General features: G+C 38.1%; 2 protein-coding genes across 3 annotated transcripts in view; one reads left to right on the forward strand and one right to left on the reverse strand.

Annotated features, from left to right (window-relative positions):
• The window catches only part of Homer1 (homer scaffold protein 1), a 96,108-nt gene that overhangs the window by 31,680 nt on the left and 46,700 nt on the right, over positions 1–17,728 (forward strand). For both annotated transcript variants that reach the window (XM_060377795.1, XM_060377794.1), the window contains exons 2-4: positions 1,417–1,573; positions 9,123–9,254; positions 11,909–12,001. In XM_060377795.1, coding sequence (XP_060233778.1) covers positions 1,417–1,573; positions 9,123–9,254; positions 11,909–12,001 — 382 coding nt within the window. The remainder of the gene's footprint in view (positions 1–1,416; positions 1,574–9,122; positions 9,255–11,908; positions 12,002–17,728) is intronic.
• Positions 1–17,728, reverse strand: part of Jmy (junction mediating and regulatory protein, p53 cofactor) — a 175,499-nt gene that overhangs the window by 13,587 nt on the left and 144,184 nt on the right. The window lies entirely within an intron of this gene.

Consider the following 17,728-nt stretch of genomic DNA (forward strand, 5'->3'; position numbering starts at 1 on the left):
TTTTTGCATCCTTTGCTCTTACGCTGTATCAGATGGTCTCATTAGTTCTAGTGATTCTCTTCTTTGTGTGACAATTATTTCCCTAGTCTGTATCATCCAGACTTTGGTAGGTTGGCTTTTGACCACAGAATCCTTAAATTCAACTTAACCTTTGCTTTTAGTGAATATAATATTATGTTCCTATAAGCTTCTGATCACATTTTTTATAAACCAGTCAGTCAGTACATAACATTGTTTCATGTGCATTTCTTCTATTTCATGCATTTATTGACTGAGATTGATTTATAGACATGGTCTCCATTTTTTAATTTTTTTTTTTGCAGTTTAGTTTTGGCCTTGATCCCCTGTTTCTGCTTCCCAAATGCTAGAATTATAGGTTTGCTCTACTATACTCAGTTGATGTGTGTTTTCACTGATTATTATTGCTGCTTAAATATTGAACATGTGACCAATTATAGTATGACTTACACCTGAGTCAAGCTTATCTACCACACATTTTTCTTCATGAGGCACATTAACTTTGCATCTATGAGTATTTAACACTTAGGAACACTTCTACATTATGCTGAGGGGCCATTTTAAGCATCGGAAGCATCTTTAAACTGCACAGAATGCAAAAACCGTGTGGTGCTAAATAGACCACTGAAAACACTGCACCTGCTTCTATAGTCTGGGAGCTGAAGCAAGATGACAGTGTTGTTCATCGTCAGGTAGAAAGTACATGTTAGGGGAGTCACGTTTTCCCACTGACGTGTATATACTGCAGAAGACTTAAAAAAAAAAAAGCCATAAGTACTTACTTGACAGTCTGTCATTTTTTTTTTTTCAGTCTGTCATTTTTGTTTTCTATTACTGTGATAAAACAATAACCAAAAGCAAGTAGGGGGAAGAAATTATTTGGTTTAGAGCTTACAGTTCATTATTGAGGAAAGCCAGGGCAGGAACCTCAAGGCAGGAACTGAAGCAGAATTCACAGAGGAATACTGCTTACCTGCTTGCCCAGCTTGCTTTCTTATACAACCCAAGATCACCTGTACAAAGGTGGCACGACCAACAGTGGGCTGCCTCCCCACAGTCAGTCACTAATCAAGAGCATTCCTCAGAAACACGTCCAAATGCAGTTCCTTAATCATTCCCTCTTCAGGAGACTCCAGTGTCAGGTTGGCAAAAACCTGCTCCAAGTTACTGAATAGCTGGATTCATGTGTACAGAATCTCAGAGTAGCAAGAATTGTCTACAGTTGTCTTAAAGAAGCCTATAATGGAATATTTACACTCTTCATATTAGAAAGAAAGATTCTTTTATTTGTGGGTATGTCTAAGTTTCTAGTTAATGCAGTCACCATTACAGTTTTTATGACCTCTTGTCGAATGTAGTAAAACTGTTCTTAATTACTCTTTTTCTTTCTTCCCTCAGGGAACAACCTATCTTTAGCACTCGAGCTCATGTCTTCCAGATTGACCCAAACACAAAGAAGAACTGGGTACCTACCAGCAAGCATGCAGTTACTGTGTCTTATTTTTATGACAGCACAAGAAATGTATATAGAATAATCAGTTTAGATGGCTCAAAGGTAAGTTACATTTACCTTAAATAATTTTACTCTCTTGCTTTGTACAACATAGAATGTCAGTTTCATTCATATTTTTATTTTCATTAAAATATTTCTTCTTGAATTTTTGAAGCTTAACTTTAAGACACAAAAGGTGATTATCCTTAGAGTGACAACATTTTTTGCCCATCAGTTTATTTGTATTGGGTTGTATGAGGAGGTATATTCTGCAGTTTTATGATGGGCTAGTTAAATTAATGAGCATTACTTATATCTCTGCTTTATATTGATGTTAAATGATAAGAATATGCTGGTGAAGAGTGAATTTTCAAATTAGTTACTTTTTCATTATTACACCAATACCAGCTATTGGCTACTTGTGTAGAAAGGCATTGATTTAGCTTATAGTTTTGAAGGCTAAAATTGCAAAGAGTAGAGCCATAGCTCAGTGATGACTCCCTCAGTTGCAGCACTGTATGATTTGGTAATGATGGCCAACGTGAGCCAGGGTCAAGCTGAATAGGGCCAGGCTTGTTCCCTTTATGGCAGTCCATTCTGCAGAATTGAAGGAGCACTCAAGAATTACCTTTCTAGAGCACATTCCCAGTGACTGGATGACCTATCTGTAGACCCAGCACTTGAATGGTCTCTAATGCGTCCTTCAGATCACACAATCTTTGGGGTGGGGCCATGGGTCTGAGGATCTTGGTTTACAGAAACTCATAACCACCTGTAACTTTAGCTCCAGAGGATCTGACACCCCTTCTGACGTCTGCTGCCTCTAGGCAGGCAAAATAATCATAAAATTTAATTTAAAACAACAGCAACAAAGATCCTTTGGGAGAAACGCAAGTAAAGCATAATTAACCACAGCAACTTCTGTATCCGAGTAGGCAGTTTGGAATCCTTAAATCATGAGGCCTGTCAACCTCAAAACTAAAGTGATGCAAGTATAAGACAGAAATCTTAAAATTTTGCTTTTAGGAAAGGCAGATAACATAACATTTATTATCAAGGACAGTTGGGCTCCAACCTCAACTGGTCACTTTCTGTTTTGACGTTGAAGACAATGCTTTGGAGGCCGTCCTTACTCTCACATTAGTCTAAGTAGTTGTAAGAATAAAGTAGGTTAATACCGGCAGAACACACTTCATACTTGATGGATAATATGCTGTTCAGAGAAGAGAAAATCCGTTTTATTAGTAGTGAATTTTGCACAACTAACTTACATTCAAAACATCAGATTCTTAGATTTCCTTTCTTCAAGCTTTTTTGAAGGAATTAGGCTTTTCTTACTTTCCATCAGTTCAATATAGAAGTTAGGAATACAAAGAAGAACCAAACCTCCTCATTGGAACTTATGCTCATTCTTTTTTTTTTTAAATTTTAAAATTATTATCATTTATTACAATTTATTCAATTTGTATCCCAGCTGTTTCTCCCTCCCTTGTTTCCTCCCAATCCCACTCTCCCTCCCTCTTCTCTCACTAAGCCCCTCCCCTAGTCCACTGATAAGGGAGGTCCTCCTCCCTTCTATTTAACCCTATCCTATCAGGTCTCATCAGGACTGGTTGCATTGTCTTCCTGGCGATGCACCCCCCAGGGGTTGGTGATCAGAGAACCTGCCGCTGAGTTCATGCCAGAGAAAGCCCCTGCTCCCCTTATTAGGGAACCCACTTGGAGACTGAGTCTATGGGCTACATGTGAGCCAGGGTTTTAGGTCCATGCATTGTCCTTCTGCAGGGCCCCCAGGGCTGACTTTTTGTTTTTGGCACTGTAGGTTTCCTTTTAGAGCTCCTGTCCCCTCCAGGTCTTTCTACCTCCCCCTTCTTTCATAAGATTATCTGCACTCTGTCCAAAGTTTGGCTATGAGTCTCAGCCTCTGCTTCAATACCTCGATCAGTGGAGTCTTCCAGAGGCCGTCTGTGGTAGGCTCCTGTCCTTAGTCATAAGGGAAATGCTAATCAAAACAACCCTGAGATTTCACTTTATACCCATCAGAATGGCTAAGATCAAAAACTCAAGTGACAACACATGCTGGAGAGGATGTGGAGAAAGAGGAACCCTCCTCCATTGCTGGTGGGAATGTAAACTTGTACAACCACTTTGGAAATCAGTCTGCCGCTTTCTCAGAAAATTGGGAATAGTGCTACCTCAAGATCGAAATATACCACTCCTACGCATATATCCAAAATATGCTCAACTATAGAACAAGGACATTTGCTCAGTCATGTTTGTAGCAGCTCTATTCATAATAGCCAGAAGCTGGAAATAACTTAGATGTCCCTCAGTGGAGGATGGATACAGAAATTGTGGTACATTTACACAATGGAAAACTACTTAGCAATTAAAAACAAGGAAATCTTGAAATTTGCAGGCAAATGGGAACTAGAAAAGATCATCCTGAGTGAGGTAGCCCAGAAGCAGAAAGACACTCATAAGTGGATATTAGCCATATAATATAGGATAAACACTAAAATCTATACTCTTAAAGAAGCTAAACAATAAGGAAGACCTTAGGGAAGATGCCAAATCCTCATTCCGAAGGACAAATGCGATAGACATTAGAAGCAGGACAAGACAGGGAGCAGGACAGGAGACTTGTGCCTATTCTGATTTGCCAGCCATATGACCTTGCACAAGGCATTTAAGTCTATGCCTCTGTATTCTAGCATGTAAGAAGGATCTTGACAACAGTGTGTGCAATAGCATACCAGAATATTTCTATGAAGATAAATAGGTTTAAGAAGTACAATGTGGGGCTGCAGAGATGGCTCAGAGGTTAAGAGCACTGGCTGCTCTTCCAGAGGACCTGAGTTCAATTCCCAGCAACCATATGGTGGTTCACAACCATCTATAATGTGATCTGGTGCCCTTTTTTTTTTTTTTTTTGTGTACATGCAGACAGAACATTGTATACGTAATAAACAAATAGCTATTAAAAAAAGCACGGTGCGCAGCAGAGTGTCACTCTGGGGGAAGCGGTTGTCATCGAGCCCGACAGTCCTGGGGTCCTGACATACAGGCCATGCATGTGCACATACACACAGTATATACACATTTTTTAAAGTAACAACAAGTGCAATGGTTATGGTAAGTGCTCTGTGGAACACATTAATATTACTAGGCTAGTAATTTTCCATTTGACCTTGTATGGTTTGGGGACCAAAAGATCATTTTACTTAATACTAAACTTGAAGACTGAGTTTTCATCGTGCTCATTCCTTGTCTTTTTAACTGTCTTAAAGGGAGGGCTGTTTACTGTTCATAAAGCCTTTGGTTCAGTGTCATTCACCACCACTACCACGGAAAAGAGAGAGGAGGGAAGGGGAAGAAGGAGGGGACAGGCAGTGCTGAGGGACAGTAGGTTTATCTCAGGAGCAGCCCTTGTGTTGAAGTCTTAATAGAATATAGGCCCTCAGGGCTATATGTACTTTGTGTCTTACGTATAAATGATTAGCGTGTGTTTATCCAAACAATGTCTTCCTTTCTCTTTTACACAAATGGCTTAAAATAAGTATGGTGATGATAATTTATGTGGCACATTATTTAATGAAGAGTAACTGCTTATAACTGTTTGGTTTAGTGAAATACAACAGATATTAAATACCATCTCAGGCTTTAGACTGCTAGTTTATTTTCCCTACTTAATTAGTTTCTGTAATCTATTGTATCACTTGAACCAAACTACAAATATAATAAACTTTTATGAGATGGGGTTTAGAAAGGGTTAAATGGAAATAAAGGTCAACTGAAGCAGTTCATGTTTAGGAAGAGAAATTGCATTGAAATAATTAAATATACTTTAGGTTTTTCCTACTATCTCAGCTCCATTTTTCTGTGTCATCATTGTTTTAGAAGCCCAGAGACCCCTAAGTAGAAAATGTTCATTTATTCCTTTTTTCCTTAAACTGTACAGGTGAGACAGTTTCTCCCCCAACTTCTTTGTTTCCTTTCTGTGTGTGTGTGTGGGGGGGGGGGGGACTGGTCCTCAGTGCTTAGCTCTTCGTGGCCTGGAACTCACAGAGCTCTGCCTGCCTCTGCCTTCCAAATGCTGGGATTAAAGGTGTGTGCCATCCTAGGGATTGCTTTAGTTTTCTGATTATACTGTAGAGACACTGGCGTGGCCTAGCCAGGTTCAAAGCATTCCTGAAGACACACTTTTTTTTTTCCCTCTTTACCTTAAAAAGGTTACAAATTCTAGGTTTGAGAATTTTTTATTTTAAAGCACTGAAATTTTTCTTTTGAAAACTTCTTCTGTTTTAGTCAAAAAATTTAAGAAATGATTTGTTTTTTAGATTTTTAAAATTTTATTTATACAGTGTTCTGTCTGCATGTGTGCCTACATTCCAGAAGAGGGCACCAGATCTCACTATAGATGGTTGTGAGCCACCATGTAGTTGCTGGGAACTGAACTCAGGACCTTTGTAAAAGCAGCCAGTGCTCCTAACTCTGAGCCATCACTCCAACCTGAAATGGTTCTCAAGAATAGGATTATTTAATGTTTTTATTCAGTGATTCAAGAACTAATAATAGAGAAACAAGGTTCTGAATGGACATTAGAATGGATCTCTTTAACAAGACATAAAAAAGTTAGTTTGAAGTGGTTGAAATGAGCACCAATGTCCACCAGCACATTGGTTAGTTTTTCTTGTTGCTTAGTAAATGTATAATTACCCTGCCTTTTAGAATTAGTGAGATCAGATGCCCAAATGCCCTTTTTCCCTTGGTCCTTCCTCACATGTTCTTGGAGAGCACTGAAGACCACCACATGCTTGCTGGTCTTCATTTGCTTGCTCTATCACATCCTTTCAGGGCTTCATAGCTCTTAGCTTGCTCTGAAATTCCACTGTTAGTTATTTCTTTACTTTGCCCCAGTCAACTCTTAGAGAATGAAAACTGTGACTGCATTGCTTCTCTTACTGTTGCGTATCAAATTTCTAAAACTGTGCTTGGTGCCTAATAGGTACTTAGAAAACATTAAATAAACCGTGATCCTTTGTTGCTTGTTTATAGTCTTTTGTAATAGTTACTCTTTCTTTAAAGACTTTTTAAGATCATTTTATTTTATATGTATGACTTTTTTGCCTGCATGTGTGTAAGGTATGTGTGTGCCTGGTGCCTGTGGAGGACAAAGATGAGCATCAGATCTCCTGAAACTGGAATTAGAGATGGTTGTAAGCTGCTGTGTGGGTGCTAGGAATCAAACCCAGATCCTCTCTAATAGCAACACATGCTTTAAACCACTTACCCGCCTTTCCAACCCCTAGTCTTTTATTGATGACCACTCTACAAGTTTAAATAATTGTTAGCCGCTTTACATCCCCACAATGATATGCTGGCTGAAGCCGTTTCTGACTACATGGTGAGGAAGCTTTATAAATATACAAACTTTGTACAAAGATTAAACTCTCATATAACAACAGATAGCACATCCATGTCTTGTAGAAAGGAGGGAGTCAGTTTCTGTTGTATTGTCTTTTTCTGTAGTCCATATGTCCATATGTCCTCCTTGGGAGTTCATCAGTACCTGGTAGCTCATAAATATTTTACCTTTGTAGTATTTTTCACTTGGTAAACAAAGTTTTTCAGAAAATGCTGGCTTTTTATTTCTCATTTACTGGTTTGCTACATGACAACTTCTGAATCTGACATGTGTGTTTTTGTTATTGGTGGAATTTTATTTCTTAACGATAGGGGACACTAGACTACCCAACTAAAAATGATCACTTTTCTTTTCCAGCACTGCCAGAGAACATGAATTAATATGTGATGATACCTGACGTTATGTCTCCAGGCTTAATTTTCATTAACATGTTAAAAATGCCACTTTTTCTGAGAAATTATGTCTGAATTACCACCAATCTGTTATTTTATGAGAAAAGAAATGAAAATATGTCTTGGGAGTTCGTTTTTTGTTTTTGTTTTCCATGAGTAGAGAAAAAAACAACCCTACTAACCCTACTAGGTGATTGAAAGCCCTTTTTAGTATATAAATATGTTTTGTGTAAATGAGATTTTATAAAGCTTTATCATATATTTGAAAAATATCAGAATCTTTTTTTTTTTTTTTTCAGTGCAGTTTATTCAGGAACATTGAACAATCCTCAGACCCTGGGGAAAGCCAGCCCACAGCTTAAATAGCCTCTGGGTAGCCAACCCAGGCGTGCCACGGGGGCAATGCAGATAGGTCCACATACATGGAAGCAAGCCAGATCCTCGGCCTTAGCCAAATGTGGAGTTGTTCGTGACAGAGAGCATTCACCATCGGGAAGGTGGAAGGCGGAAACCAGCTCCATCTTTAAGGCGTAGCATTCCGCAGCTCTCTACAGTTCCCCCTTTTTGTTTTAGACGCATCAGGCAAGAGTAGAGGTCTGATCTCTGATATTAGAAATAAATTGGGACTTTGTACAGATGTTCATTTAGGTGTCATCCACCCAAAGAGCATATCAGAATCATTTTAATTCATTCATACATTCTATTTTTTTCTTTAATTTAATTTAATATGTGTGGGTGTTTTGCCTGCCTGCATGCCAATGTGCCACATTTGTGCCTGTTGCCTGAAGAGCTCAATAGACCCTGGAACTGGTTGCAGACAGTTGTGAACTGCTATCTAGGTGCTAGAAATTGAACCCAGGTCTTCTGGAAGAGCAGCTAGTTCTCTTAACCACTGAGATGGTTCTCCAGCCCCTTATACATTTATTTTTGAGAGATTGTTAAGAGTAAAGCCTATTTGTTTTCAGAGCATAGCATTCGAATTAATAAATATTGGTCCTAAACATTCAAAGGAAAGAACTTGGCCACATTTAAACCTGTTTGAAGGCTCAGTGCTAGTGCACTTTTCTAGTTTATGCAAGGTGCTGGATTTGATGGCCACACTACCTAAAAGGAGCATTAGTCCTAAAAGCAAGATAAAAGAAACATCTGTCCATTATTAGCTTGTAAAATATGTTGGTTTTACAAGGTACATCTTTGGGGGCTTGGCTAGCTCAGTCAGTAGACTGCATGCTTGTGCAGATATGAGGATCTGAGTTCTATCCCCAGCACCCATGTAAAAAAGCTAGACTAGGTGGTATATGTTTCTAATCTCAGCACTGTGGAGGTGGAGGCAGGTGGATTCTTTGGCCTTGCTAGCCAGCCAACTTAACTTAATCAGCAAGCCCCGGGTCCTAGTGAGAGATCCTTTCTCCAAAACCAAGTTGGACAGCTATTGAGGAACAACCCCAAGGTTGTGTAGCCTCCATAGGCACAGCACACAGGGACATCTGAGGTTTGTAGCCTCCATAGGCATATGCTCACTTGAACACATGCACGCACACATACACACACCCTTCCTTTCTAAACACACATACACAGACACACACAGACACCTTTAAATATTTTGGATCATTAAAAATATATCTATAGTTCTACTAGTCATATATTTCTACATTGCCACCACTACAATTATTTTTATATATTTAACTTTGTGGGTTACAAGTGATCCCTTTTTATGTAGCTAAATTATCTTGCACTTAAATGCCTATTTGCTTATTTTTGGTTTGCTACTTCTTTTTGTTTTATATTTCAGGCAATAATAAATAGCACTATCACTCCAAACATGACATTTACTAAAACATCTCAAAAATTTGGCCAGTGGGCTGATAGCCGGGCAAACACTGTTTATGGACTGGGATTCTCCTCTGAGCATCATCTTTCAAAAGTAAGTTATTTCGTAGATCTTTGTGGAAATCTTTATCTTTAAAGTGTGGTCATAATATATAGTAGCAAGTGGAGGGTAGAAAATACAGGAGGACATTTATTTAATATTCTAAGAACTATAGAGCCTTTAATATAAGAATATTGATATAGTAAATGTTAAATAGATACAAATATAATATTAAAATAAAATATCATTGGATTATGAAGAAGAAAAGGGCTTTTTGTAGTGAATTATCTGTGGCAGGAACTAAAAGGTGGGAACCATCTTCAGAAGGGATTTTGCTCAAAGTACAGTACCCTTAAGTTGGAGATGGTCTGCAAGATAAGCAGAGATCAGCTCTTCCAATTTTTAGCATAAATTTTAAAGTTGACAGCAATGTAGATTTCAGGTGAATTTTGTTGTTTTATTGTTTGTTCCTTAATATGACAGTAGTCATATGTTAATGTTTTTGAGAAGACTCTGATTTGCCTGGATGTAGGGTCTCTGAACAGTCTGCAGTACAGAGTGAGACCAGTGGGCACTTAAGTAATGCTGATCAAATGAATAACAATGACCAGAATGACCTAAAATGCAGAACATTGCCAGGATAAACACTGGAAAGAAAACCGTTCTCCTGCCTTTAAATAAAGCCACCATGCTTACATCAGAAGTGCCTTGAGTTCTTGTGTATATTACATAGAAAGAGTAGAAAGAAAGGAAAAAGTGCATGAGAAAGAGAAGTAGTCACAAAGGGCCGGATGATCAGATGAATAGATGCGCCTTGCTCTCCAGACTCTTTGTCTACGAATGGAAAGGTTTATGCTACAACTTCTCTGTTAGTTCTTTTGTTAAAGGCTCTGCCCTCAGTGCACATGCTTATAGGAGCTTTGGTGTAGGGAGGATCTGAAAATTAAATTTTTCGAATGCAATGTAATGTAATGTAGGTAGACACAGTTCATATTTATATTAACCCTTATTTATTGTAGAAATTGTTTAGAGCCTGTAAAAGAAGTTATTTTAAGGGTTTTACACTTTTGTGAATATTTAGTGACTTGATTTTATAATTAGATAGTTTAGTAGTCAAAATAATCTATTTTCTTCTGTTTTAGTTGTAAACATTCTTTTTTCATGGATGTTTTCAATAAAATTAAAGTTTAAAGCTCTAAATTAACTGTTGTCCTTCTAATTATTAAATCATTCTCGTAAGGTGCTTATAGTATAAATGGTACCTGGTCTGATTGCTCTTAACAAGTCTTTCTCTCTAAATATGTTTTTGAACTGTGGTATAGGGTTTTTAGATCAAAATTTCTCAGTATAGCAATCCATGAGTATTACTCTTCTAGAATTGATCTTGAGTTGGGTGTGGTGGTGCACACTAGTAATCCCAGCATTTGGGGAGGCAGAGGCAGGGGGATCTCTGTGAGTTCAAGGCCAGCCTGGTCTACAAAGCGAGTCCAGGTTAGCCAAGGCTACACAGAGAAATCCTGTCTCAAAAAACAAAAACAAAACCAAAAAATCTTGAGAAGTTACATGCTTTTTCTAATACTTTAGCCAATACTTGGATACTTTATAGAGATTTCTTTAGGTTGTCTGCTAAAGGAGCGAATTTATAAGTAGTTTCTACTACATGAATTTCATGATTTTTACAACAAAGAACTAAATTGTAAGTTGGTTTCTGAAACAAATTTTCATGAAATGTCTCTAGTTATGCTTAAGTATTTTTGGCAATAAACTAAATCCTTCCATTACACGATTCCTAGTAGCTAGAAGTTAAAACATGTCAATCAAACAGTCTCGTTTTCACCTCCTCTTAGTTGTTTGAGTGTATATATCTGGGAATGGCTTTTATTATTCAAGAATTTTTCCCTTCAAGTTAAAGTATACTTTTAGCCAGTTATTACTAGTTGGGACTCATAGCATTTGAGTGTTTGATTGAATGTTAAATACGTGATACAGTTCACATTCAAGTGACATGGAGACTTCAGGTTTTCAGGTTTATTTTGTAGCCCACCTGACAACTCTGAATGTAGTGACAGAGAGTAGCTTGCTGCAAACATAAGTAGTACTATACATTATAGAGTGTTCCTGTGGGTCTCTAAGAATTAGCCTTTCATGAATAATTTTTTTCATCTTAACTTTTTATGTTATTCTTTTTCTTCTTTTTTTAAACTTTATTACTGCTTTCTCTTATGGAATTGATTGTTTAGAAATATTTGCTAATGAATTTTTTTATTTGTTGGTGATAATAGTAAATATTGTGGTATGTAATATAACTATGACTTACATAATATGAATACTTACCTTTTATTGACAGTTAAAAACTTTTTTCACATTTTGATGTGTAGTAGATATATTTAAGTGATTACATTTTCTTAGTAATTAAAAACAAAAGCATAGAATGTGCCTGCCTACTGACTCTACTACTCATGTGAACCTTAATAAACTGTTTCTTAATAACCAAAGAAGTTAGAGTATAAGTGGTGATGTTTTGAATAAGATTTGTCACAGTGCTTGTGTATAACTTTTTGAGTTGAGGCTTTTTTTCATACTCTGTGCTGTATTTGCTGGGAGACTGTTTATGTAAGAGTCAGTTCAGAAAATGAAGGGAACTAAGGGTAAGTGGGCTTTGTGTCATACTATTACTTGGTTAATGTATATAGTCTCTGTGCCTTCAGTTTGCAGAAAAGTTTCAGGAATTTAAAGAAGCTGCTCGGCTTGCAAAGGAGAAGTCTCAGGAGAAGATGGAACTGACCAGTACTCCTTCACAGGTGTGTGTCATGTCTCTCTTCATGCGTGTGTCTTGCACTCTTCAGACTCACTCCTCAGGCCATAGTGAGGCTTGGAGGAATAACTGCAGAGTAAATTACCAAAGTAGATACAGAAGTGCATTGTGTAGTTAATCTTTGCTGACAGAGAAGATACCAGCATTTACAGAATATGTTTAAACGTTATCAGCATTAACTCAGATAACTTTTACATGCCAACAACAGAAGAGCAAAAGTATAAGATGATCAACCTGTGTTTCTGTCCCTGTTCTTTTATGTAAGCAGTGGTGAGACAAATTTGGCTACCTAGAGGCTCAGAAAAACAGATAAACAAAAACCGTGTCCTAGAAGTAAGGTGTGACACATCATGAAGAGCCACATGGGAAAGCCTGCAGGGAACAGTTAGGAGGCAGAAAAAGCCAAGGGCACCTGCTGGTATTTCAAGGGAAAAGTGGAGGAACAACAAAAACAGTTCAGGACTGGCTGGTTTGAACAAGCTCACTGGCTCTCAGTTTGTCTGGCTTTCATCTGGCTCTGGGTGATTGAGACAGAGGAATCTGTTTCTGTGGTACTAGGCAGAAACAGAGACTCATACTCCAACCAAGTACCATGCATGGAGATAACCTAGAACCCTTGCGCAGATGTAGTCCACGGCAGCTTAGTGTCCAAGTGGGTTCCATAGTAATGGGAAGAGGGACTGCCTCTGACATAATCTCATTGACTGGCTCTTTGATCACCTCCCCCTGAGGGGGGAGCAGCCTTACCGGGTCACAGAAGATGACAATGCAGCCATTCCTGATGTGATCTGATAGACTAAGATCAGAAGGAGGAGAGGAGGACCTCCCCTATCAGTGGACTTGGAGAGGGGCATGCGTGAAGAAGGGGGAGGGAGGGTGAGATCGGGAAGGGAAGGGGAGGGGCTTATAGGGGGATACAAAGTGAATAAAATGTAATTAATAAAAGTTAAAAAAAAAAAAGAAACAGGTTCCTTTGAAACTGGCCTGGCTAATATGGCATCAAAGGTGTGTTCCCCACTAGGCTCTTAGTTTCTGTAAGAATTGGTTAGTTCTAGGGGAGAGAGATAGTTTATCTAGTCAAAGTATTACAAAATATTGGATAATTGAGATGAGTAGAGCTGCGTATATGCAGCTTTGACAACCTGGGTTCTCTCCTCAGAACTCAGAAGGTGGCAGAGGAGAACCCACCTTCTTGTCCTTGTACCCCACATACCTGCCGTAGCTTGTGCACCCCCATAACAATAATAATAATTTAAAAATCAAAACATTACAAAATATAAAACATTGTAAAATACAAGGCATATGGTTTGTTCTTCCTGATCTTAAAATTACTTACATTTGTTTGCTAAGCCTCACTTAAGTATAAAGAGTTCACTTTTATTTTAATTAGGAGAGTTCTGCTAAGTGCACTTTCCTCATAGACTAAACCTTTACTGCAGATTCTTTCATACTTGGAGTATCCTAGGGTAATTTGGGTGATCTTTGAGAAACTATGCTGCATCTCTTTCAAATGCTCTGCTAACTCCAGTGATTCCTTAAAGCACAAAGCCATTTAAAATTCTGTGCCAGTATGTATTGGGAGTTCTGGTGCTTTAGGTGAGTGATTTTGTTGTTACTGAAAGATGCAACAAACAGCACATTCAGTAAGTGAATCCACAAAAATCTCTTAACATTGTAGTGGATAATGCACTATCATTGTATTTAGTTACTGTTTCTCCAATTATAACTTAACATTGTGTTTAATTGATTGTAAACAATTTTAAGTTAGTAAGCTAGTTTCTTGTCTTTAAACTTGTTTTTATTAAACCAGTATAGAAAAGATGATCGTATTTGAAAAAAATGCTGTGATATAAAAAGAATAAAGAATATCTTAATGTAATCAACCTTTGAAATATAGGCTTTAATTTATCTTTTCAAATATTTGAAGACTATTAACTTACTGTGTAGGAGCTAGAGAGAAAAGCAGAAAAAACAATTCCTCTTTCTTCTTTTTTCCTGCATTTGTGATAATCTAATGCTTCTGTTTTGTTTGAATAAAATAATGTAACTGGAATAACTGATGATAGTAGACAGTCAAAACCTTTGCTTAGTTTTGTTTGTTTGTTGTTGAGGAGACAAAGTGTGCGAGTTAGTAGTTTTTCAGTGTTTGGGATAGGAATTAGTTTAGTGATAGGGAGAGATTGCTTCTATACCATGCTCTAGGTTGGATGGCCAGCACTACAACAAAAACAAACTGAGACAGGGAGCCCACGATGCTCAGTGTGCAAAATCACTTGAAACATGCCTGTAACCTCAGTATGGAGGGGAGGCCCAACTCTTGACTCTTGACACCTCGTGCTGGAACACTCGTGTGGCCTTTCTTTCCCCATCCCCTCCCTCTGTCCTTCTCTCTCACCCTCCACACCTTATTTTCCCTCCTACCTCAAGAAACACGTAACAAACAGAAAATTAAAACACAGAACAAAAGCATACACGTTTTCAAGACAGATGGACTTAATTGTTTTCAGTGATTGGGAAAGACGTTTAACCCAAGAGTGCTTATGCGTCTGTAGCACGGGCGAATGTGATGAGACAGTGGTACCTCCTGCTTACTGAATGGTGTGTGCTTTAGAGCCAGGCTGTAATCTTGGCACCAAGCTTTATTAGCTTTGTGAATTAGACAAATGTTGATAGGGAGTGTGCACATAAAAAATGGGAATAAGACCAACGTATTCTCAGACTTATTATGATAATTCAATAAGGGTTAGAAAATGTGGGCTGGGGACATGACTCAGAGGTTAAGAGCACTGGCTGCTCTTCTAAAGGTCCTGAGTTCAATTCCCAACAACTACATGATGGCTCACAACCATTTATAATGAGACCTGGCACCTTCTTCTGGCATGCAGGCATACGTGCACGCAGAATAATGTATAAATAATTAATAAAAAATCTTTTAAAAAGAAAATGCTCATGCATCGTAAATTTTTAATCATTATAGGCACCTGTTGATGTTGATGTGGTTATAATGGTGGGGATAAGAATTATAAAATCTTTAAATAGTTGGCACATAATAGTTGTCAGGAAAACATAGATGCTGTGTGTTTTAGGGTTTCTATTCCTTTGGTAAAATTGGTTTGTATAACTTAGGTCACAGTCCATTGAGGGAAACCAAGGCAGGAACTTGAAGACAGGAACTGAGGCACAAGCCATGGAGGAGCTCTCCTTACTGTTCCTCATGGCCTGCTCAACTCGCTTTCTTATATAACGCAGGACCTACTTAGAAGTGGCACTGCCCATAGTGGGTTGGGCCTTCCCACATCATTAGTCATGATGCCTCTCAGGCCTGCCTGCAGGCCAGTCTGATGGAAGCACCTCCTTAATTGAGATCCTCTCTTCTCAGATGACTGGCTTGTATTAAGTTGACAAAGGCCAGCCAGTACAATATGCATCAGACTTCTCTTGAAGTCTTCTTAAAGCACACTGCAGGTTCTTATTTAATAGATCTAAGATGGAGCCTAGCTATTAGTATTTCTGACTCTTTTTCAGGAGCTATTGATGTGAGTGGTCTTAGGTAAGAAATGCTATAAATAAACAGATCATTCCATCTTCTCTTTCAAGACCTGAAATCAAAGGAGTCTGGCATATAGACAAAAGTTAGCCACTTCATATTCCTAGACTCTTAAGTGAAGGCTGTGTATACTCCTGGCATAGTATGGAGAGAATAAAGCTAGCATGAGCCTGACAAAGCAGCATTGTAATATAGTCAAGTCTGTATAGGCTCTGTGTCTAGATAAAGTCTAGAACAGTGGAATATTGGGGGGGGGAGCAGGAGACTGTTGGGGTACAGGCTCTTTTTTGTCTGTTGGTCTCCTAGTCAGGAAAGAAAGTAAAAGCTTGAAGAACAGGACTGTAATCCCAAGTACTCTGGAGGCTGAGGCAGTAGGATTGTAGAGTATGCCTGGGCAACAGACTGAGCTCAGAGCCAGGCTGGACAATTTAAATACATACGATTCTGCCTTAAAATAACAGTAAGTTTTAAAACAACAACCACAACAGGGTTGAGCTGTATGTAGCTCAGTGATGCAGTGCTTGTTTAATCTGCAAGAGGTCCTAGATTCAGTCCCCACTATCTATTGGGGTTGGGAGGGAGTGTGAGGAAAAATGGTTTTAAGTGGTGGTTCTCAACCTGTGAGTTGCAACCCCTTTGGCAAACTTCTATCTCCAAAAATATTTACATTACAATCCATAACAGTAACAAAATTACAGTTGTGAAGTAGAATGAAAATAATTTTGTGGTTGGGTCACGACAACATGAGGAACTGTATTAAAGGGTTGCAGTATTAGGAAGGTTGATGCACTGTTTTAAAAGATTCTTATTTAAAAAAATGTTTAAAGATTTATTTATTTATTTATTATGTATACAATGTTGTGTTTTGCATGTACACCTGCACGCCAGAAGAGGGCAACAGATTTCATTATAGATGGTTGTGAGCCACCATGTGAATTGAGTTCAGGAATTGAACTCAGGACCTCTGGAAGATCAGCCAGTGCTCTTAACCTCTGAGCCATCTCTCCAGCCCTTATTTAAAATTTTTGTTAACATTCAATAATTTTAATTTTCCAGTATTTCTGTCTAAAACCTTTGACTATATTGTTGACCTGAATCCCACCCTTGTCTTCCTTATAAAATATACTAGTTAGTTGTTCTGGGAGGTCCCTGAAGGCTTTACAGACGTCTGGGAAAGAGGTAAGACTGAAACTCAGTTCAACTTGATTTAGGGAACCAGTGTTGGACCAATGCTTCTTGGTAAACTGACATCAGTTTATTTTTACTGAACTTAAGCATAACACAATTTTGGAAAAAAGCTTTTTTGATAACAGTTAAATCAGCCCTATTAGTATAACCAAGCTTAAACATGGTTATATTGAAGCTTTTTCGTCCATAAAATGGGTTCTTTTCTTAGAAACAATGCTCAGGATAAGGGTCTAGGGAGAATGAGGTCAAAATACTTGTGGGAGCAGGATTCGACCTGACTGTAAGATAACATAGAAGTCACTTAGGCTGTTGTAAAGAACAAATGGCATCTCTTACAGGATGGATCACAAGAAGCAATGCTCAAAGTTTTAGGTGGGAAAGGTCTGGGATTAAACAGTGTAATACTCTGAGCTATATGGGCAGAGCCTGGCTCAACAGGTAGCAAAGGATTACCAGACTGTAAACTACATTTTCCCCCAGCAATCTGGGAGAACAGCCAAACAGCTTCTCCCCTTAGAGGGATGAATTATGTGTTTACTTCTGGCTTCTCCAGTGCCTGTCTGTGTGCACAGGACTACTTGTCCTTTACAAGCTTTCTTCAGTTTTGAAAGGTTGGTTTTTTGTTTTGTTTTGTTTTTGTTTTTAAGGGTGGGTTTATTTTGGATTGAAGTTCAAGGGGATGTAGTTCATTATGCAAGAGAGGGTGAGGCAGCCAGTCACATTGCATCTGAAGTCAGAGAGATGAATTCAAGTCAAACCTTGGTACTTGTAGAGATATCTGAATATCCTATTATATCATTTCTCTGCTATATGGTATATACGTGGCATTATTGAAAAATACATAGTGTACTATATATACTTAATTCACCTGTTTTATTTTACTTAATAGCTATTTACTTTTCAAACATTTTAAGGTATTTCATTTGGTTTTAATTAATAATTACTGTAGTTTTATATTCAAATTTCATTAATTTACAT

This window comes from Meriones unguiculatus, chromosome 2 (genome assembly GCF_030254825.1).
Source record: "Meriones unguiculatus strain TT.TT164.6M chromosome 2, Bangor_MerUng_6.1, whole genome shotgun sequence".
NCBI lineage: Eukaryota > Metazoa > Chordata > Mammalia > Rodentia > Muridae > Meriones > Meriones unguiculatus.